We start from the raw sequence: 21,131 nt of genomic DNA on the forward strand, positions 1-21,131 counted from the left end.
CCGTCAAGCTCTCTTGAGCCCTGACCTCTGTGGGGAATCACTGCTCTCCTCCAACCTTTTCATTTTATAAGTGGAAAACTGGGACTCAAAGGAACAGACCTGCCAAAGATTAGCGTTGCTGAGCCTGAATTAAAACCTATTTCCTTGGAATTTAAGAAAAAAAAAATGTCATGAAGAACCTAGGGGTAAAACAGGAATAAAGACACAGAGCTACTAGAGAATGGACTTGAGGATATGGGGAGGGGGAAGGGCAAGCTGTGACAAAGCGAGAGAGAGGCATGGACATATATACACTACCAAATGTAAGGTAGATAGCTAGTGGGAAGCAGCCACATAGCACAGGGAGATCGGCTCGGTGCTTTGTAACCACCTAGAGGGGTAGGATAGGGAGGGTGGGAGGGAGGGAGACGCAAGCGGGAAGAGATATGGGAACATATGTATATATATAACTGATTCATTTTGTTGTCAAGCACAAACTAACACACCATTGTAAAGCAATTATACTCCAATAAAGATGTTAAAAAAAAAAAAACCTATTTCCTGATTTCTTTCCACTGTATCACATCTCTATTAAAATAAGAGGACTGTGAGTTTCCTAATGTTGTTTTTAGAAACAGTCCAATCATATTCTTTTTTTTTTTTTTTTTTTTTTTTTGACACTACACCACCAGGGAAGCCCCAATCATACTCTTTTAAAAAGCTAAAATGTACAGATGCCTACAATGCAATTTCCTCCAAGCTGCCACTAATAATTTTTCTATTATTAAGAGCAAAAACAAACACACCTTCATTGCTGGCAAGAGAAATTCTGGAATAAATGGTAGTACAAGCGACAGCAACAAAATTTTTAAGTCTAAGGCTGGAGGGTGAGTTTGCTCTTCCTTACCACAAATTTCTATTTTACTGTGTTAATTCATTAAGTTTAGAATACTGATTAAGTACCACCCTTTTAAGGAAAGACCTATGTTAATTACTCAAGGCACCCCAATACTAACTTCATGTAATTGTAACAGTTATTAATACTATTCACTCCATCCTATGGGTTAGAAGGGAAATAAAGATACTTCTCAGCAAAAACAATATAGACAGAAAGGGTGGGAGGGAGGTCCAAGAGGGAGGGGATATATGTATACATACAGCTGGTTCACTTTGTTCTACAACAGAAACTAACACAACGTTGTAAAGCATCTATACCGCAATTTAAAAAAAGAAAAAAAAAATATATATATAGACAGAAATGAGGAAACAGTTTCTAGATTAAGCACACCAAGGGTATATCCAAAATAAAAAATAAAAATAACACTCTGAAACAAAAGTTACCTGTAACTCCAGAACATTTTAATTCTAAAGAGCTTTAATATATAAAAAGCCCATTTCCAAATATCTATCAAAAAGAGAATGAATAACAAGTCCCATCAGAGCTGGGGAAACATTTTTTTTTAAAAGGAAGGGGAGGGATGAAGGTAGATAACCATTTTTTTTCAAAAAGATAAAGACAAAACACTGCTTCCTCAAATAACCACTCAGAATGTCACTTGAGATGAGTAGGCAGGAGGAATATAACTGTCCATATTTGCCTTGTATACAGTACTGGGCAACTAAATGCCAACTTAGCTATTTAGGAATGGCTTGCTAAAACGTTGAAAAAATGAAAGACTTCATCCTTGTCATAGACTGCCACTTCGGTGGAACATTCAGTGCACATGACTGGGTGATAGATTTCTTCCACATCTGTCTGTGCCTGCTCCGCAGCATCTTCTTGGTTAGACCTCATCTTCTTATGGCCTCGCCTTTTCTTCCTGTTCTCTGGGGTTTTGTATCTTAGAATCTCTTCTTTGTTGATAGAACAATTCATTACAAACATTGCTCTATACTGAGTTTTGTATGATTCATGCCTAAGAGGAAAATGAAATGGAGAATTTGGATTTACATTCTATTTTAATAGTTACACATTTAGATAAAATGTGAGAATGCCAAAAACTTACTGAAATACCAACCAAAGTAAAAACATGAGAACAAAACGGGAAATTAAAGAGTTTTTAAGAGTTATTTTAAGAACAGGAAGAGAATTGTTAACAGATACTGATGAATATATCCTCTTTTCTACTGCTCTATAAGTAATTTTTATCTCAGAAAAATATGTTTTGATTTGCTCTTCCACCTTAGACAAGGAAAAGCTATTGGAAACCTGAGAGGTAATGTTTAAAAAATCTTTGACTGTGTCTTTTTCCTGTTGTGACCTGAGACTCTGCCCTCCTCTCATTACTAGGTAGTGCCATTCTGGTCACTATTTTAGTAAAAGCTACAGTTTTAGAAGCTTAAAGAGCATCTGATTTATAACGTCCACTCTTAGCTTTACTCCAACAGTCTAAAGAATAGATAATGTTTTCTTTGTTCTCCTCATACACTTAATATTTTCCTACTTCTTTCTTGACTTAGTAAGTTATTTTCCTTTTTTTCCCCCTTAAACATCATGCAACAGAAATATCTATCTGGTTAGAAACAGTGAAGTCAAGTTATGCCTTCTCATCTCCTCTTCCACCACCACCACTACCAGGCTGGTGTTTCTCAAAACGAAACCATAAAAATTTCATTTATACTCCACCGTACTGTAATCCTATCTTAATATGGAACACAATTTTTACCAAGCCCAATTTCTACTGTTAGATCATGAAGCAACTTTGTTTGGGTACAGGAACCCTGTAACATGGTAACATGGTTTAATTTAAAAGAGAAGCAACTTAAGTACAAAGATATTTTACTTTTTCTTTATTTCATATTCTAGGTGTCAATTTATATACAAAAAGCTTAACAGGGCTTCCCTGGTGGCGCAGTGGTTGAGAGTCCGCCTGCCGATGCAGGGGACACAGGTTTGTGCCCTGGTCCGGGAAGATCCCACATGCCGCAGAGCAGCTGGGCCCGTGAGCCATGGCCGCTAAGCCTGCGCGTCCAGAGCCTGTGCTCCGCAACGGGAGAGGCCACAGCAGTGAGAGGCCCGCTTACCACCAAAAAAAAAAAAAAAAGCTTAACAGCTCATATGGAGAGTACAAAAATTAATTGTTGCAGATGATCAGAAACCTCAAGCTAGCTAATAAGAGTAAATTACATCTGGCTTCCCATTAGTAACTAGAACAAATCCACCACCTAACATCATCATTTAATTTCAGTTAACCTGATTCAGAACATGGACTAAGCCAGACATTTATAAGGCTACCAGAAAAAGAGAAAAGAAAATAAAGAAAAGGAGAGGAAAAGGGCAAAAGTATATTTGGATTAATAGAATATAAGGGAAAAAAACACATGATCATCTCAATTGATGCATAAAGAAAATCTGTAAAATTCAACACTCTTTCGTGATAAAAACACCCAATAAACTAAGAATAGAAGGAAACCTCCTCCATATAATAAAGACCACATATGAAAAATTCATAGCTAACATCATACTTAATGATGAAAGACTGAAAACTTTTCCTATAAGACAAGGAACAAGACAAAAACGCCTGCTTTCACCACTTCTATTCAACAAAGTACTGGAAGTTCTAATCAGAGCAATTACGTAAGAAAAAGAAATAAGGGCTTCCCTGGTGGCACAGTGGTTGAGAATCTGCCTGCCAATGCAGGAGACACGGGTTCGAGCCCTGGTCTGGGAAAATCCCACATGCCACGGAGCAACTAAGCCCGCGCACCACAGCTACTGAGCCTGCGCGTCTGGAGCCTGTGCTCCACAACAAGAGAAGGCTGAGACAGTGAGAGGCCCATGCACCATGATGAAGAGTGGCCCCCGCTCACCACAACTAGAGAAAGCCCTCACACAGAAACGAAGACCCAACACAGCCAAAAATAAATAAATAAATTCATTTAAAAAAAAAGAAAAAGGAAAAGAAATAAAAGCCATCCAAATTGGAAAGGAAGAAATAAAATTTACTTTGTTCACAGATGACATGATATTATATGTAGAAAACTCTGAAGATTACACAAATAAACTATTAGAGCTAATAAACTAATGCAGCAAAGTTGCAGAGTACAAAATGAACACATGGAAATCTGTTGTGTTTCTATACACTAGCAATGAACAATCCAAACAGGAAAGTAGAATAGAGATTACCAGAGGCTGGGGTGAGTAGGGGTGGAGAATAGGGAATTATTGTCTAATGGGTACAGAGTTTCTGTCTGGCGTGACGAAAAAGTTCTGGAAATGGATAGTCATGATGGCTGTACAATTGTGACTGTAGTTCATGTCACTGAATTGTACACTTAAAATGGTTAAAATAAGGAACAAGATAAGAGTGCCCATTCTCAGCACTCCCAGTCAATGTATTTCTGGAAATCTTAGCCAAAGCAATCAGGTAAAAAAAAAAAAAAAAAAAAAAGGAAGGAAGGAAGGAAGGGGGGTGGAGGGAGGAAGGGAGGGAGAAAGGAAGAAAGAAAGAAAGAAAGAAAAGGTGTCCAAATAGAAAAGGAAGAAGTAAAATTGTCTGTTTGCAGATGACATAATCTTATATATATAAAACTCTAAAGACTCCACAAAAAAATGTTAAATAAACAAATTCAGCAAAGATTCAGGATACAAAAGCAATAAACAAAAATCTATTGCATTTTCACTAAGAAACTGAGAAATTAAGAAAACAATCTCATTCAATCTCATCAAAAATAATAAAATACTTAGGAATAAATTTAACCAAGGAGGTGAAAGATCTATACACTGAAAACTATGAAACACTGATGAAAGAAATTGAAGAAAACACAAATAAGTGTAAAGATATCCTGTTTTCATAGATTGGAATAATTAATATTGCTACAATGTCCATGGTACCCAAAGCCATTTATAGATTCAATGTCATCCCTATCAAAATTCCAATGGCATTTTTCATAGAAATAGAAAAAAAATCCTAAAATTTGTTATGGAACCACAAAAGACTCCAAATAGCCAAAGCAATCTTGAGAAAGAAGAAGAAAGCTGGAGGCATCACACGTCCTGATTTCTAACTATACTACAAAGCTATAGTAATCAAAACAGTAGGGGATTGGCATAAAAACAAAGTCATTGATCAGCAGAACAGAATCAAGAGCCCAGAAATAAACCCATGCATACACCATAAACTAATATTTGACAAGGGAGTCAAGAATATTCAATGGGGAAAAGACAGTCTCTTCAATAAATGGTATTGGGAAAACTGGAGATTCATACGCAAAAAACTGAAACTGGACCCTTAACTTACACCACTGACAAAAATTAACTTGGAACAGATTAAAGACTAAAATGTAAGATCTGAAATTATAAAACTCATAGAAGAAAACATAGGGAAAAAGCTCCTTGACATTGGTCTTGGCAATGATGTTTTGGAGCTGACACCTAAAGCACAAGAAACAAAAGCAAAAATAAACACATGGGACTACAGCAAACTAAAAAGCTTCTCATAGCAAAGAAACAATCAACAAAATAAAAAGGCAACCTATGGAATGGTAAAAAAATATTTGCAAATCATATATCTGATAAGGGGTTAATATCCAAAATATATAAGGAACTCATACAACTCAGTAGGAAAAAACAAACAAAATCCGATTAAAAAATGGGCAAAGGACTTGAATGGACATTCCTCCAAAAAAGATATACAAATGGCCAACAGGCACACGAAAAGGTACTCAATATCACAAATCATCAGGGAACCACATATCCGAACTACAATAAGGTTATCACCTCATACCTGTTAGAAAAGGTATTATCAAAGAGACAAGAAATAACAAAAGTGAACCCTTGTGCCCTACTGGAGAGAATGTAAATTGGTACAGCCACTATGGAAAACAGTATGGAGGAGCCTCAAAAAGTTAAAAATAGAACAATCATATGATCCAGCAATCCCACTTCTGGGTATGTATACAAAGGCAATGAAATCACTATCTCAAAAGAGATATCTGGGCCCCCACCTCAGCCAGGTGATCAAGGTCAACATTAATAGTCATAAATCAGGCTTCCCTGGTGGCGCAGTGGTTGAGAGTCCGCCTGCCGATGCAGGGGACACGGGTTCGTGCCCCGGTCTGGGAGGATCCCACATGCCGTAGAGCGGCTGGGCCCGTGAGCCATGGCCGCTGAGCCTGTGCATCCGGAGCCTGTGCTCCGCAACGGGAGAGGCCACAGCAGTGAGAGGCCCACATACCACAAAATAAAAAGTCATAAATCATGTTGATAGTTTGTGCCCATGACATAATGTGATGAAAATAGCACTTTATTTCTGTGGTCTTCCTCCCAGAAACCTACTATTGCAGCCTTACTTACAATAGCCAAGACATGGAAACAACCTACATGTCCATCAACAGATGAATGAATAAAGAAAATATGGTATGTATATACAATGGAATATTATACAGCCATAAAAAAGAAAAAATCCTGCCACTTGTAAGAACATGGATGAACCTTGAAGGCATTATGCTAAGTAAAAAAAGTCAGACAGAGAAAGACAAATAGTGTATGATCTCACTTATATGTGGAATCTAAAAAAAAAACTGAACTCATAGAAACAAAGTAACTGGTGGTTGGTGGGGAAGGGCAGATGGATGAAGGCGGTCAAAAGGTACTTATAATGAATAAGTTCAGCAGATGAAAGGTACAGCATGATGACTACAGTTAACAATACTGTACTCAATACTGCATACTCAATGTACTGCATACTTGAAAACTGCTGAGAGTAAATCTTAAAAGTTTTCACCACACACACACACACAAAAAAAGGTAACTATGTGAGGTGACAGCTGTGTTAACTAACCTTATTGTGGTAAACATTCTGCAATATATTTGAATATCTAATCATTACACTGTATACCTAAAGCTTATACTATGTTGTATGTCAATTACATCTCAATAAAGCTGGGAAAACAGCTTTATTTAAAATTAAAAATAGGAACTTCCCTGGTGGCGACATGGCTAAGACTCCATGCTCCCAATTCAGGGGGCCCAAGTTCGATCCCTGCTCAGGGAACTAGGTCCCACATGCATGCCGCAACTAAGAGTTCACATGCTGCAACTAAGGAGCCTGAGAGTCGCAACTAAGGAGGCTGCCGCAACTAAGACCTCGCACAATCAAATAAATAAATAAAGTAAAAATTAATTTTAATTTTTTTTAAAAATTAAAAACTAAATTTTTTAAATTAAATTTTTAAAAAATTTTAAATGGTCTAGTTGACAATAAATTGAATATTCAAATGAAGTACTCTTTTACAGCAAAATTTTTAAGACAGTTAAAATAGTAAATTTTATGTTACATGTATTTTATCACAACAGAAAAAAGAAATAAGAGTGTATTTGAGAGATTTTGTCATTCCACAACAAATATGCAGTTTTACTGAACCCTTGTCAGCACTGGCAAGTACTTTATTAGAAAACCTATTTATAACAGACTACATGTAACAAAAATTATTTGTATAAAGATTAGTCATGCAGCACCAGGGATATATGAGGAAAGAACTTTATCAGAATTCCTAAGTACCTCAAAAGTCTATTTCTGATTTAAACAAGGACTACCAAGTGTTTTTTTTTCGTGTGTGTGTGTGTGTGTGTGTGTTGTTATCCTTTATCCATTACCTTTGGCAATCAAGACACAGTGTGGTCATGCAGGCAGGGCAATTCAAGACAGCATCACTATTTGGAAAAGGCTGTTGTTGTTGACGTGGCCGCTGTATTCCAAAACCATGGTAGCTAGAACAGAAAAAGAAGGTGAAGAGGGGAAACACATTAAAACCAGATCTTGCTTTCAAATGCCACTCTCCCAATAAAAGAAACCAGTACCCCTTAGAGAAATGGTTGATTCCAGGAATGGGGCATACAAGATGGACCTGGAACATCCTGTAGGGCCAGAAAGTAAGAAAGTGCTCAGAAAGAAAAAACAAAAAACCCACAATGAGACAGGAATGTTAAAGGGGCACAGGAGCCAACTGAAAGAGTTCCCAATGACTGAAGCCAAAACAATTAGAGCATCAAAATAAAGTAGTATTGAATTATAACCAAAATATAAATAAATACCCATGAGTCCATGCTGACATAAATGACTTAATAAATAAATAAATGGGGGAGAATAGACACATCTCCCATACATAACAATTACAAATAATTTATGAAGATACTCTCCCCTCAAGGAGGAGGAGCATAACTCCAGACTCCTTAAGTCTAGGCTGAACATGTGACATTCTTCCAAAGAGTATGGTACAGAAAGGGGTGGAAAGAGTAACTTTACAGTAGAGAAACCTGACGAATACTACTTCACTATCGTGAACAAGATCGACATTAACAGTCATAAATCACACTGATAGTATGTGCCCTTGATACAAAGTGATGAAAACGGCACTTTACCTCTGTGGTCTTCCTCCCCAAAACCTCTAATTCCAGTCTAATCATGAGAAAAACATTAGATAAATTCCAGTGCTCGCTTCAGCAGCACATATACTAAAATTAGAACGATACAGAGGAGATTAGCATGGCCCCCGTGCAAGGATGACACGCAAATTCACGAAGCATTCCATATTTTTTTATCTATGATTGTTGAATCATTCCATGAAAAGGCACTCTACCACAAGATCAGCTGCATTGTGCGTTTAACGGATGTGGGAGTGGGGGAGTTGCTTGTTCATCCCTTCCGTTTGCACTTGGAACTCCTTTGATACCTCAGAGTTGGGATGGAGCTGGCCAGCCTGTGAAGACCTCCTTTGGGGGGCGCGGGGAGAATTTTTTTCCCCACTTTTATGAAGTGCTTTTGTTTTTTTTTTTTTTGATGAAGATATGTTGTTTTGTATACTATGCTTTCAAAGTGCTAACTGTCATTATCTAGCGTTATCTTGTTGTTTGTACAGAGCTACACTGGCCTAGCACAGGCAGATGTAGATTTTGTTATACTTGTCATAGCTGTTTTAATAAACTTGAGTTCTGCTGCTGAAAAAGAAAAATTCCAATAGAGGAGCCTCCCACGATATACCTGACCAGTGCTCCTCAAAACTGTTAAGGTCATCAAAACCAAGGAAAGTCTGAGAAACTGTCACAGCCAAGCAAAGCCTAAGGAGACATAACAACTAAATGTAACATGGTATCCCGGATGGGCTCTTGAAACAGAAATGGGTATTAGGTAAAAACTAAGGAAATATGGGGGAATTCCCTGGAGGTCCAGTGGTTAGGACTCCACACTTGCATTGCTGAGGGTGTGGGTTCAATCCCTGGTCAGGGAACTAAGATCCCGCAAGCCACGTGGTGGAGAAATAAATAAATAAATAAAGGGTGTCATTTGAAGCCCACTGGGCTTCACTGGGATGGTGCAGGATCAATAATGTGACAGAGATGACTGAGCTTTAAATACAACTGCTACCCAAAGGTAAAACAGGATATTTTTAAAAAAGAGAAAAAAAACCTAAGGAAATCTGAATCAAGTATGAACTTTAGTTAACAATAATGCATCGATTATTAACTGTGACGAATATACCATATTAGCGCATGGCGTTAACAACAGGGGAGATTCGTGCGTTGCTGTTGTTGCGGGGGGTGTGGGCAGTACCATGGCAATTCTCTGCATCATCGGCTCAATTTTTCTGCGCACCTAAAACTATTCTGGCACAGCAGCGGAACTGCCGCCAGATCCACTGCCAGTCCACGCCGCCTGTCGCGCCGCCTGCCCACCCGGCGTCCACTGCCACTGCCACCGCCATGGGAGTGCAGGCGGAGACCATCTCCCCCGGAGAGGGGCGCACCTTCCCAAAGCGCGGCCAGACCTGCGTGGTGCGCTACACGGGGATGCCTGAAGATGGAAAGAAGCTGGACTCCTCCTGGGACAGAAACAAGCCCTTTAAGTTTGTGCTGGGCAAGCAGGAAGTGATCCGAGGCTGGGAAGAAGGGGCTGCCCAGATGAGCTTGGGTCAGAGAGCCAAGCTATCTCCCCAGACGATGCCTACGGTGCCACTGGGCACCTAGGCATCATCCCACCTAATGCCACTCTCATCTTTGACGTGGAGCTTCTAAAACTGGAATGTCAGGAATGGCCTCCTCCCTGAGCTCCCCATTCTTGGATGTGTCATGGAAGGATCTGGTGCCTCCAGATGAGCACAGCGAGTCCATACGGAGCTTTCCCTGATGTTCCACTACACTCTGTATAAATATCTTCCCAGACTGAATGTGTTGTCACCGGCTTTGCTCTTCCCCTTTCTCCTTGTATGTGTGTTGACCTGAACTATATGCCATAAACCTCAAGTTACCCATTTTAGTTTGTTTTCATTTGGGGGTGAACGCTGGGTTTCAGTCCTTTTGATCCAGGTTTCCAGTTACGTATTATTCAAGTATTAACAGCACAAGTAATGGGTTAACTTTAGAATAGGAATTGTTGTGGGGGGGGGGGAAATAATCTATATATATATTTTTTTGGATGAAAGTTTTATCTATTATATATTAAACATTCTTGCTGTTGCAACTGCAAAGCCATAGCAGATTTGAGGTGCTTTTGAGGGCCAAATTATTCTCCAAGTTAAGTGACGTCCTCGGGCTGAATTAAAAGCCCTACCCAAAACTAAAGTGGGAAGGGGAGAGCCTTTGCCTCCACTGTCCCACCTCCACCCTCCCCTTAACCCTCTGCCTTTTGAAAGCAGATCGTTTTCACTGAGATGTTGGACACTACAGGTGTCTATCCCTGGGCCAGCCAGGGACCTCTGAAGCCTAATTCATGGCCTGGATTTTTTTTTTCTTTTTCCATCCTCTGGTTTTTCTAATGGATATTTAGGACTTTTGTAATCTCATAGCTATCCAAGCTCCACTTCCTAAATTTTAAGAATTTCAATCGAAAGTTAAATTGAAGGTGCCGTTTGTAGACACAACACCCATGAAAGCCCAGCCATCATAACAAATCCGAGTGCTGTCTTAAGAAAATGAAGCTGGTCATCACAGCTTCATCATCTCCTGTTTTTTGATGCTCAGCTCCCCGTGCTGATCTCAGTTTGCTGGCTTCTCCTTCACCCCCTCTCACCCCTTTGCTGTCCTGTGTAGTGATCTGGTGAGAGAAATTGCTGCCTACTCCCGCAGCCCTACCGCTACCCCCAGCACTACATATGAGTTTCATTATTGCAATGAAAGTGCCTTATGCTGGCTTTTCTCAAAAAAAAAAAAAACACTATTCTAAAAAATAGTCTACTAATTAAAAACCAAAAAAACCCCATAAAGATACATTTAAAAGGCAAGGGTTGGGGCTTCCCTGGTGGCACAGCGGTTGGGAATCCACCTGCCAATGCAGGGGACGTGGGTTCGAGCCCTGGTGAGGGAGGATCCCACATGCCGTGGAGCAACTAAGCCCGTGAGCCACAACTACTGAAGCCCGCGCGCCTAGAGCCCGTGCTCCACAACAAGAGAAGCCACTGCCATGAGAAGCCCGCAGACTGCAAACGTGCCACAAATACTGAAGGCTGCCTGCCTGGAGCCCGTGCTCTGCAACAAGAGAAGCCACCGCAGTAAGAAGCCCGCGCACCGCAATGAAGAGTAACACCCACTCGTCGCAACTAGAGAAAGCCCGTGCGCAGCAACGAAGACCCAACGCAGCCAAAATAAATAAATAAATAAATATTTTTAAAAATTTAAAAAAAATAAAAAGCAAGGGTTGTGGACTCCCCTGGTGGTGCAGTGGTTAAGAATCCGCCTGCCAAAGCTGGGGACACGTGTTCGAGCACTGGCTGGGCAAGATCCCACATGCCGCGGAGCAACTAAGCCCGTGAGCCACTACTGAGCATGTGCTCTACAGCCCGCGAGCCAGAATTACTGAGCCCGCGTGCCACAACTACTGAAGCCAGTCCTAGAGCCCGTGCTCCGCAACAAGAGAAGCCACCACAATGAGAAGGCCCTGCGCACCAGAAAGACCCAATGCAGCCAAAAAAACAAGAAAAACCCACAACATTGTAAATCAACTATATTTCAATAAAAGTTATTAAAAAAAAAAAAAAGCAAGGGTTGTAAGCTCTAAGTGCCTAAGGATTTTGGTCTGTTTTGTTCCCTGTTGTATTTCAAGAATCTAGAACAGTGTCTGGCATATAGTAGATGCTCAACAGATATTTGCTGATTTAAAGAATAAAGCATGAATCTGCTTATGAAGACACTAAAGTATAAAAATATATATTCTTAAAAGGGGCTTATGGAAAACACCTAAAAATTGAACAGCAAAATGTAAATCATTTGGCATTACTTCCTAAACTCTTTAAATATTTGTGAGGAAAAATACTGAGACCATGTGGTATATATTTCATAATTGTTGTTAAATACCTCCAATGCTTAGCAAATTTCAAAACCCAAACCCCAAGAAAATAACTTAATCATTCATTCAATAGGTGCTAAGTGCCCATACAGCAGTGTGCAAGATGCTTGGCATACAGCATTGAACAAGACAGGTATGATCACTGTCCTTGTGGTGCTTAAAATGTAGTGAATTCATTATTTGAAGCTGGTTTCTGTGGTCTTAAAAGGCAACTACTGCTTGACACAGGAATGTGAATAAGTCAATAAGATGTTATTTCTTCTCAAGATTATGTAAGAATGAAAATACATTCCATCTTACTTCCATGACAAATTCTGTTACCAGAATAAGGAGCTAGACCGTAAGCTCCTTAATTATTTCAATAGCACTCATAGCACTTAAAACGTTCATTTCACACTGTGAGTGTGAAAAATATTCATCACATAAATGCAAGGGGCAGTTGGAGGAAGTGGTGCACTGGTGAAACTAGGAGAGGAAAAAGGGACAAAGTGGGAGGGTGGAAGCTAAAGGGTGGTGCACAAAGACCCACATAACATCACAAGCCCTCTGGGCTTGACATGTACAGATTCCTGGGCCCCACCCTAGCGGAATCAAAACCTCCTAGAGTAGGACTCAAGGGTTTGCATTTCATTCTAACCAGGTGATCCTGAAGCACAGCTAGGTTAGGGGAAAATAGTTGTAAGTTGCCCAGCTTTCACTTTTATGATAAATCAGCCTTTATCAAATCAAATTTGAAAATGGGTATGGAGTTTCCTCTTAGGATGATGAAAACGGTTTGAAATAAATATAGGTAGTGGTTGCACAACATTGTGAATATACTAAATACCACTAAATTGTTTTCTTTAAAATGGTTAACATTATGTCATGTGAATTTTACCTCAACTTTAAAAAATCAAATTTGTATACCGTATACTAACGCATATATATGGAATCCAAAAAAAAAATAAAATGGGGACTTCCCTGATGGCACAGTGGTTAAGAATCCACCTGCCAATGCACGGGACATGGGTTCGAGCCCTGGTCCGGGAAGATCCCACATGCCACAGAGCAGCTGCGCGCATGCGCCACAACTACTGAGCCTGCGCTCTAGAGCCCGCAAGTCACAACTACTGAGCCCACGTGCCACAACTACTGAAGCGCATGCACCTAGAGCCCATGCTCTGCAACAAGAGAAGACACTGCAATGAGAAGCCTGCGCACCACACGAAGAGTAGCCCCTGCTCGCCGCAACTAGAAGAAGCCTGCGTGCAGCAACGAAGAACCAACACAGCCATAAATTAATTAATTAATTAATTTTTAAAAAGGTACTGATGAACCTAGTGGCAGGGCAGGAATAAAGACGTAGACATAGAGAATGAACTTGAGGACATGGTGAGAGGAAGCTGGGGCAAAGTGAGAGTATCATTGACATGTATACACTACCAAATGTAAAATAGCTAGTGGGAAGCTGCTGCATAGCACAGGGAGATCAGCTCGGTGCTTTGTGTCCACCTAGAGGGGTGGGATAGGGAGGGTGGGAGGGAGACGCAAGAGGATATGGGGATATGGGGATATGTGTATACATATAGCTGATTCACTTTGTTATACAGCAGAACCTAACACACCATTGTAAAGCAATTATACTCTAATAAAGATCTATAAAAAAATTTTTTTAAAAATCAAATTTGTAAATAATTAAAAACAACAATTCAAGCATTCAAGTAGAAAACATAACATCCACTGTTTATCCACATAAACTCTTTTTTGGCAGTACCACGGCATGCAAGATCTTAGTTCCCCAACCAGGAATTGAACCCGTGCCCCCTGCAATGGAAGCACGGAGTCCTAACCACTGGACCGCCAGGGAATTCCCCACATAAACTCTTAATCTCCAAGTAATTTTAAATTGTTGATTTGAAAAAAGTCAGTTTTGTTTCTTAAAGGGAGAGACTGACTAGCTATAACAGTCTGAATGTGACAACAATTTTTAAAAAACCAATGGCCTAAATATGTGTGTGTATAACTGAGTCACTATGCTGTACAACAGAAATTAGCACAACACTGTAAATCACCTATACTTCAATTATAAATAATAAATATTTTTTTAAATAAATAAAAAACCAATGGTCTGACTGAAATTTGCTTTTCATTTTTAAAATAAACTATTCAGTAGTTTTTTCACAAACTTAACGCATGTCTGTATAAACATATACACATACACTCAAAATGTGAATATAGCGAAAATCATCTTTTAATCATTTTTCCTAAAGATTCTAATTTTAAATTTAAGTTCTTACCCTCTTCTCTGTGCATCAACCCAGGCCTGATCTCTGTCATCTTTTTCAGGATCATATAGTAATTCATCATTTGTTGGAATTCTGTGTTGTTTCTTCTTCTTTTTCTTGGTCACCTGTGCTAGTTTTGAAAATGTTAACGATATGGCTAAGTATCATGTCTAAAATCCACACCTCTTTTATACAAAATGAAGAAACCTGTTTCCTAAGGTACATATTTTTTCTAGTTATATTTTTCTAAAAAAATATTTTAAACTATTCCTCCAAATAAAGTTCAGAAATGAGTTCAAATAATGAGACGTCAGAGTCCCAAAAAGGCCACTCAAAGTAAGTTAAGAATAGAAAGTTTTTTTTTTCGGCCATGCTGCACGGCTTGTGGGATCTTAGTTCCGTGACCAGGGATCAAACCTGGGCCCTGGCAGTGGAAGTGCAGAGTCCCAACCACTGGACCACCAGGGGAGTCCCTAGAAACTATTTTCTTAAATTCTCCATAAGTTCTCATACATAAAATGCTACTGAAATCAGAACAAAAATGAATGGAAAAAAAAAACTATGGTCATCCACATACACTAGACCTACTTGGGCAGGTCAATGTTAATGTAACAACATATAAAAATATAAAATTGTTTACCATATAAATTTGTTATTTGTGTATTCCATCATAATTACTGATATAATTTAGTTTTAGCTCTTGTTGTTGTGTTCAACTTTGCTCAAATTTATACAAAATCAATTCCAAAGAACAGAGAGATTGATTGATTTAAAAAAAGCAACAAGTTAGGGAAAATTCTGCAAGAGAGTAAAATCTAGAAACTATCTGCAGTTGTGAAAGCAAATGTTGCTGTGCTAAAGAACCTGAAGGAAGAGGGGGCCAAGAGCCCTGAGGAAAGAGATACTGAGTCAGGACACACTCTTCCTCTCCCCAGACATGCCGCTGCAGCACCACCCTCAGTCCCTGTCCTCAGGTGTGTTCCCATCTGTTCTTATGCGCAATCCTGCTTTTGTTTTCACATCAACTGCCTGCAATTTCTTAAAAGATGAAACTCAAAGGGAAAACCTAATATCAAATAATTGCTAGGTAAACCTTCCTTCATAAAATATAACTGCTAAACCTGGTAAACATGTTACTTACCTGATTTGTCTTCATCCTCAGAATCAGAATCAAAATATATATCATCATAGTACTTTGTCGGAGCTGTTCCAACTTTCCCATTTCCTGAGGAAGACCCTAGTCAAACCATAAGGGAAGTTTAAAAACTGAATCATACTGGATTGGCAAGGAAAAAAACTCCATATATTCTTCCATCACTTCAAAGTGATATCAACTCATTCCCAATTTCATTTGGGTGGAAGAATACTTTCACATCAATGACTTACTGGATTTCTATGCCCTATGCAATTACAGAGAACTTCCCCTCCTTGAATAACTGTTCCAAATCATGAGAAAGTTATTCTCTCCCCCTTCCCACAAAGAGACTGAAAGCATATATAAATAATGATAAAAGCACATCTAATTAAATAAAATAGCCATATTTTCACATTGCCGGCATATATCTCTCTACCTTTCAGCCGTGCAGTATACTGTGGAGAACAGAATAAACATCTTGTTTTAAGGAACTTTAGAAGAAAGAGGATAAGAGCTCTACAAAGAGTCAGGCAGAATGAGTCAAGGACACATTCTTCCTCTCCTCAGCTGTGCCTAGTGCCATGACATCACCTATACTTATGCCATCATATGCCTGCATCCCTAATTCTTCCTCTTAATTAACATCTGCTTTTGCCTTTATCATTATTACATATGCTTTCAATTCTAAACAGTTATATATAGCATAACAACATGGAAACCAATTCTGAGGAGTCCTACCTTCACAAACAAGTTTTCAAGTCAGATATATTTTACATAGAAACCAAGTATCAAAATGAAGTATGTTTCATTACTTACTAAAATGAGACAGGAATTTGTGGTGACACATCATTCAACCTGCTATATCAGTGCTATATAACCTTAAATATACTTCTATAAGCTAGTGTGTCTTTTTTTCTTTTATCCTGAGGTAAAAATTACAAAAGGAAATCATACAAGTAAACAATGCTAAACAGTCTCTTTCCAGCAACACAGGAAACTTCTCACTAGCAATGAAAGAAAACTACGCTCAGGTTGCCAAGCACATTTATTCATTCATTCAATGAGTATTTACTGAGCACCTAGTGAAAGTGCTGGGGCCATAACAGAGCACAAATAAGGGTCCCTGCCATTATGGAACTTAGAAAAATATCTATATGAAAATCTAACTAAAAATTTACCTGTTTCTAGAGAGGATAACTTGTCCTCCATTGTTTTTATGGTGGAATTTAATTCAGCTTCCATTTCTTTTTCAAATTCATCTTCACTAGAGGATTCACTTTCTCCAGTAAGACATTCTCTGATAAGTTTTCGTTTTTGCTCGGGAGTTCCATGTAAAAGCACATCCACCTCATCTTCAGAACTAGAACACATTTAAATCATAAAGAATATAAATATTAAAGAATTAAAATAACTTCAAATGCCTATCATCTCACTGCCCAACAAATTTAAATTTTATAAGGTTACATTTGATTCAGCTATCATTACATACAGCTCTTCTCACTTGATAGTTCAACCATTTCTGCATATTTCCAAATATACTTTTTAACGTCTGCATAACATTTCCCCTTGCAGATGCTGTACAGTTATTTCTCTTCGCTATTAAACACTACAATGAATATCTCCGTATATATAATTTTGTTTCTGTTGATTTCCTTAGGTTAAATGTCTAAAATTAGATGCAAACGTCTTCCTGACTTCTAGAATTATCACACTACTTTCCAAGAGTACTGCACCAATTCATAATTCCATCAGCAATGAAAAATTTACCTCACAGAACTGGGAGTTTGTTTTAAACTCTGGATACGTAAATAAAACTTAATATATGTAACAAATAGATAGCTAATACATCCACACAAAATGTAACAGACAGTAAGTAAATATTACAGTTTAAAAGGCATAGTGCTACGGAGAACTAAAAAGAGAGAGAGGGCTAAATTATATTCCAAATTCTCCTGAGCAATTTCTGCCAATTTCCTTGGCCTTTTGTGCCTGGGTTTCCCCATCAATAGCAGTATGACAGAATTAAACGAGATATCAGAAGGAATGAAATGTTATCAAGATGAAATGCCTAAGACTTTTCTACTATAATCAATAGTACACACATAATGTTCAATTATTCATGATCTGATGAGCGGTTACAGACTATTCCTGGGTTTTGCTTCTCTATTTTTCTCTTCTACAACAATGCTTGTGAGCCTCAAGCAGAAGGTAAATAAGAAAAATACAATTCACACCAATCAATTTTGCTAATGATAGAGGACTTATCCAGATTCTACTTCCAAGAAAATTCCCCATCTGACATTCCTCATCCTGACCAGCATGCTCCCTTTCTCCATTACCACTATATTCACTCAGGTCCTCTTTTTTTTTTTTTACATCTTTATTAGAGTATAATTGCTTTACAATGGTGTGTTAGTTTCTGCTTTATAACAAAGTGAATCAGTTATACATATACATATGTTCCCATATCTCTTCCCTCTTGCGTCTCCCTCCCTCACTCAGGTCCTCTTAACTCTGCCTGTACCACCATGGCCTAAGGATCTCCAGGTCTCTTTCCACCCTTAACCCTGCTGCCAGAATGTTATTCCTAAAGAACTCTCATCACATCACTACCCAAATCCAAAAGAAAATCATCCGTGACCAAAACTCTAAGTACAGCATTCAAAAGAACCTTTCACAATCTGGTTTCAACCTATCTTTCCAGCCTTACCTCTCACTACTACCCTTGAACTACCCCAGTACTCTTCAACTGGGGGGCAATTTTGCCCCCCAGGGAACATTTGGCATAGCTAGACATATTTTTGATTATCACAACTGGGAGGTGGGAGGAGGGGTACTGGCATCTAGTGGCATATTTACTCCCTGCTGTAAAAGAGGTGGATTCTCCAAGCTCAAGTGGTCCTCAGCCATGGTACCAACCCAATGAATGTGTAGCACCCACCTGGGCCTCTCCATGTAACCCCTACAGGAGTTGGGAAGTAAGAGCAACCAACACAAACATGATGCCCATGCTGTATGCTCTGCTGTCAGGTGTCTCCAACTCAGAAGACTCATGTGTTCTGCCAGCTTCCATGAAACAGTACTACGCTATAAAAGATTCACTTCTAGGTATGGTAAAATCAAATCCTGAGAGACACCTCTTAAACACCTCTCTAACACAATCTCCCTTTTTAAAATGAGCATTCGATTCAGAGCCTTGAGCGGGCAATACTGCCTAATAACACTGTTTTGTTTTCAAAGTATTTATTTTTACCGTTACCTTACCAGTAGCAACTGTCACAGGAATATAAAGCCTCTTTAAAGACATTTAACTACATGGGAATTCCCTAGTGGTCCAGTAGTTAGGACTCCGTGCTTCCACTGCTGGGGGCCCAGGTTCAATCCCTGGACGGGGAACTAAAATCCTGCAAACCGTGAGGCCAAAAAAAAGACATTTAACTACAAAAATGTAAATTAACTTAAAGAAAAAGATTAACTAAATAATAAGAGGGGTGAATACAGGGATGGTAATGGCAGAATAGCTCAAGTTCAGGAAACACTGAATCCAATCAAACTGAATTACTAATTGAGGCCTAGGTCCAGTTTCACAAACTGGACCCATTAATTGAAATTCTTCATAAGGGAATCTTGGAATCCATTCTCATTCCCCACAACAGAAATCTTCAGAGCAGTGTGATCTCCCATGCCTATAATCCCTCCTCAGGATAATATAAAGAAACATTGTGGCTGAAAGAAGGACAGTTCCACTGAAAGCTTAGTTGTACAGAATGTTTTAAAGTTTATGAACAGGATCTGCTGACAGCTTAAAAAATGGCTAAATTTTCCTGGAAATCTCTTGTCAAAATAACTGCAATTTTCCTCCAGATAGGATTAATCCCTCCCTTCTGCAAATTCCCATAGAACTTCATCTGTGACTATCCCAGGTCATCTTCTTCTACAGTGGTCTTCAGAGATACACGTTTACTTCCGAGACATATATCTTCCGAGATATATTTATCTTATGTCCCCTACTTTACCGTTAAACCTGTCAAAGACAAAAATCTTATGACTAACCTTTGTAGCCCACAGCAAGCATACAATAGGTGCTCAAAAAAAAAAGTTAAATACCCCCTTATTTCTGTTTATTGCAGTTTAGTCTCATGATGGTCACTTCACAGTAACTCCCATGTGCCTCACAACATACTCGTGATATACTTATTACACCTCCATTTTATAGATGAGAAACCGACGATAAAGGACTTGCCTTCGGTCACAGTGCTAGTAGCTGCAGAAGCAGGATTCGATTTCACGGCTTTTGAATCTTACGCCTAATTCCAGAATGTGCCCCTTACCCGCGCCAGTGTCGGTCCCGCCTCCCCCGTGGCTACGCGACCTCACCAGACCCCCCTCGGCCTCCCACAGGCGACAGCGAGGCGCGACAGGGGCCCGAACCGTTGGACAGAGGATCCGCACGGGTCCGGCAAGCGCAGCGAGAGGGGGAGGCCTCGGCCTGGCCTCGGCCCGAAGCCTCGGGGACCGGGGCGGGGTAGGGGCCTACCTGCTCAAAGCCGGCTCCTCGTCACTAGGCTCTTCAACTGCGTAGGGGTCATAGTCATCGTGGAGGCGGTTCATGGCGGCCTACCCCCTCCGATACCGTCCACAGGCGTCAGCAGAGTACCTGCTTTCTCCGCAAGTCCCTTTCCTAAAGCGCTCCAGCACCACTTCCGCCCGCACGTCCTCGCGCTCACTGCGCGCCTGCGCAGATCTTCCAAGCGAGGGGCTGGAGGAGGAAGCGGGGGAGGGGCCGCGAGAAGGGGATATATATATATGTATGCGTGTATATATATGTATGCATATATATATATATATATATATAGTTTTGGCCATGCCCTTTGGCTAGTGGAATCTTAGTTCCCTGACCAGGGATTGAACCCAGGCCCATAGCAGTGAAAGCGTGGAGTCCTAACCACTGGACCGCCAGGGAACTCCCTTCCCTGGTTTTCAACTATTGTTCCACCCAACTCTTTTCGAGGTATAATACTCTCCCATGAGTCACAGTGATGTGAAGGAGACACTTGTTGGGGAACCCATTTTTCCTTTTCTGAGAATGGTGGCCCTCCTCAAGGATGTGCCCTTATATCCATATTCATTCTGATCCACAAAAATTGAGTCATTACTTATTTACTCCCATAAACTTAAAATTAAGAATTAGAGATTCTGGGACTTCCCTCCCTAGTGGTGCAGAGGTTAAGAATCCACCTGCCAATGCAGGGGACACGGGTTCGAGCCCTGGTCCGAGAGGATCCCACATGCCGCGGAGAACTAAGCCTGTGGCCCACAACTACTGACTGAGCCTACATGTCACAACTACTGAAGCCCGCGCGCCTAGAGCCCGTGCTCAGCAAAAAGATAAGCCACCGCAATGAGAAGCCCGCGCCCTGCAGTGAAGAGTAGCCCCCGCTTGCCGCAACTAGAGAAAACCCGCGCAGCAACAAA

The 21,131-nt window shown here is 39.9% G+C and overlaps 1 protein-coding gene, 1 non-coding gene and 1 pseudogene across 3 annotated transcripts; 2 read left to right on the forward strand and 1 right to left on the reverse strand.

Moving 5' to 3' along the window:
• Positions 1 to 1,316: 1,316 nt before the first annotated feature.
• Positions 1,317 to 20,421, reverse strand: EAPP (E2F associated phosphoprotein). 2 transcript variants are annotated; one of them, XM_024742001.1, is made up of 6 exons: positions 20,194 to 20,419; positions 16,835 to 17,016; positions 15,663 to 15,758; positions 14,534 to 14,651; positions 7,577 to 7,690; positions 1,317 to 1,895 (listed from the first exon to the last, which is right to left on the reverse strand). In XM_024742001.1, exons 1-6 carry the CDS (start codon positions 20,265 to 20,267, stop codon positions 1,619 to 1,621), a joined length of 861 nt encoding a protein of 286 aa, XP_024597769.1. In that variant the 5' UTR covers positions 20,268 to 20,419; the 3' UTR covers positions 1,317 to 1,618. The 2 variants fall into 2 exon arrangements, with proteins under 2 accessions (XP_024597769.1, XP_024597770.1); XM_024742002.1 differs by lacking the exons at positions 1,317 to 1,895; positions 14,534 to 14,651 and having other exon boundaries at positions 7,620 to 7,690; positions 20,194 to 20,421.
• LOC112397740 (peptidyl-prolyl cis-trans isomerase FKBP1A pseudogene) lies at positions 7,698 to 11,204 on the forward strand (annotated as a pseudogene).
• LOC112397744 (U6 spliceosomal RNA) lies at positions 8,411 to 8,517 on the forward strand. The gene has a single exon (XR_003002869.1). It is a non-coding gene; the product is annotated as a U6 spliceosomal RNA (small nuclear RNA).
• Positions 20,422 to 21,131: the final 710 nt, after the last annotated feature.

This window comes from Neophocaena asiaeorientalis, unplaced genomic scaffold (genome assembly GCF_003031525.2).
Source record: "Neophocaena asiaeorientalis asiaeorientalis breed wild unplaced genomic scaffold, Neophocaena_asiaeorientalis_V1.1 scaffold83, whole genome shotgun sequence".
Classification (NCBI taxonomy): Eukaryota; Metazoa; Chordata; class Mammalia; order Artiodactyla; family Phocoenidae; genus Neophocaena; species Neophocaena asiaeorientalis.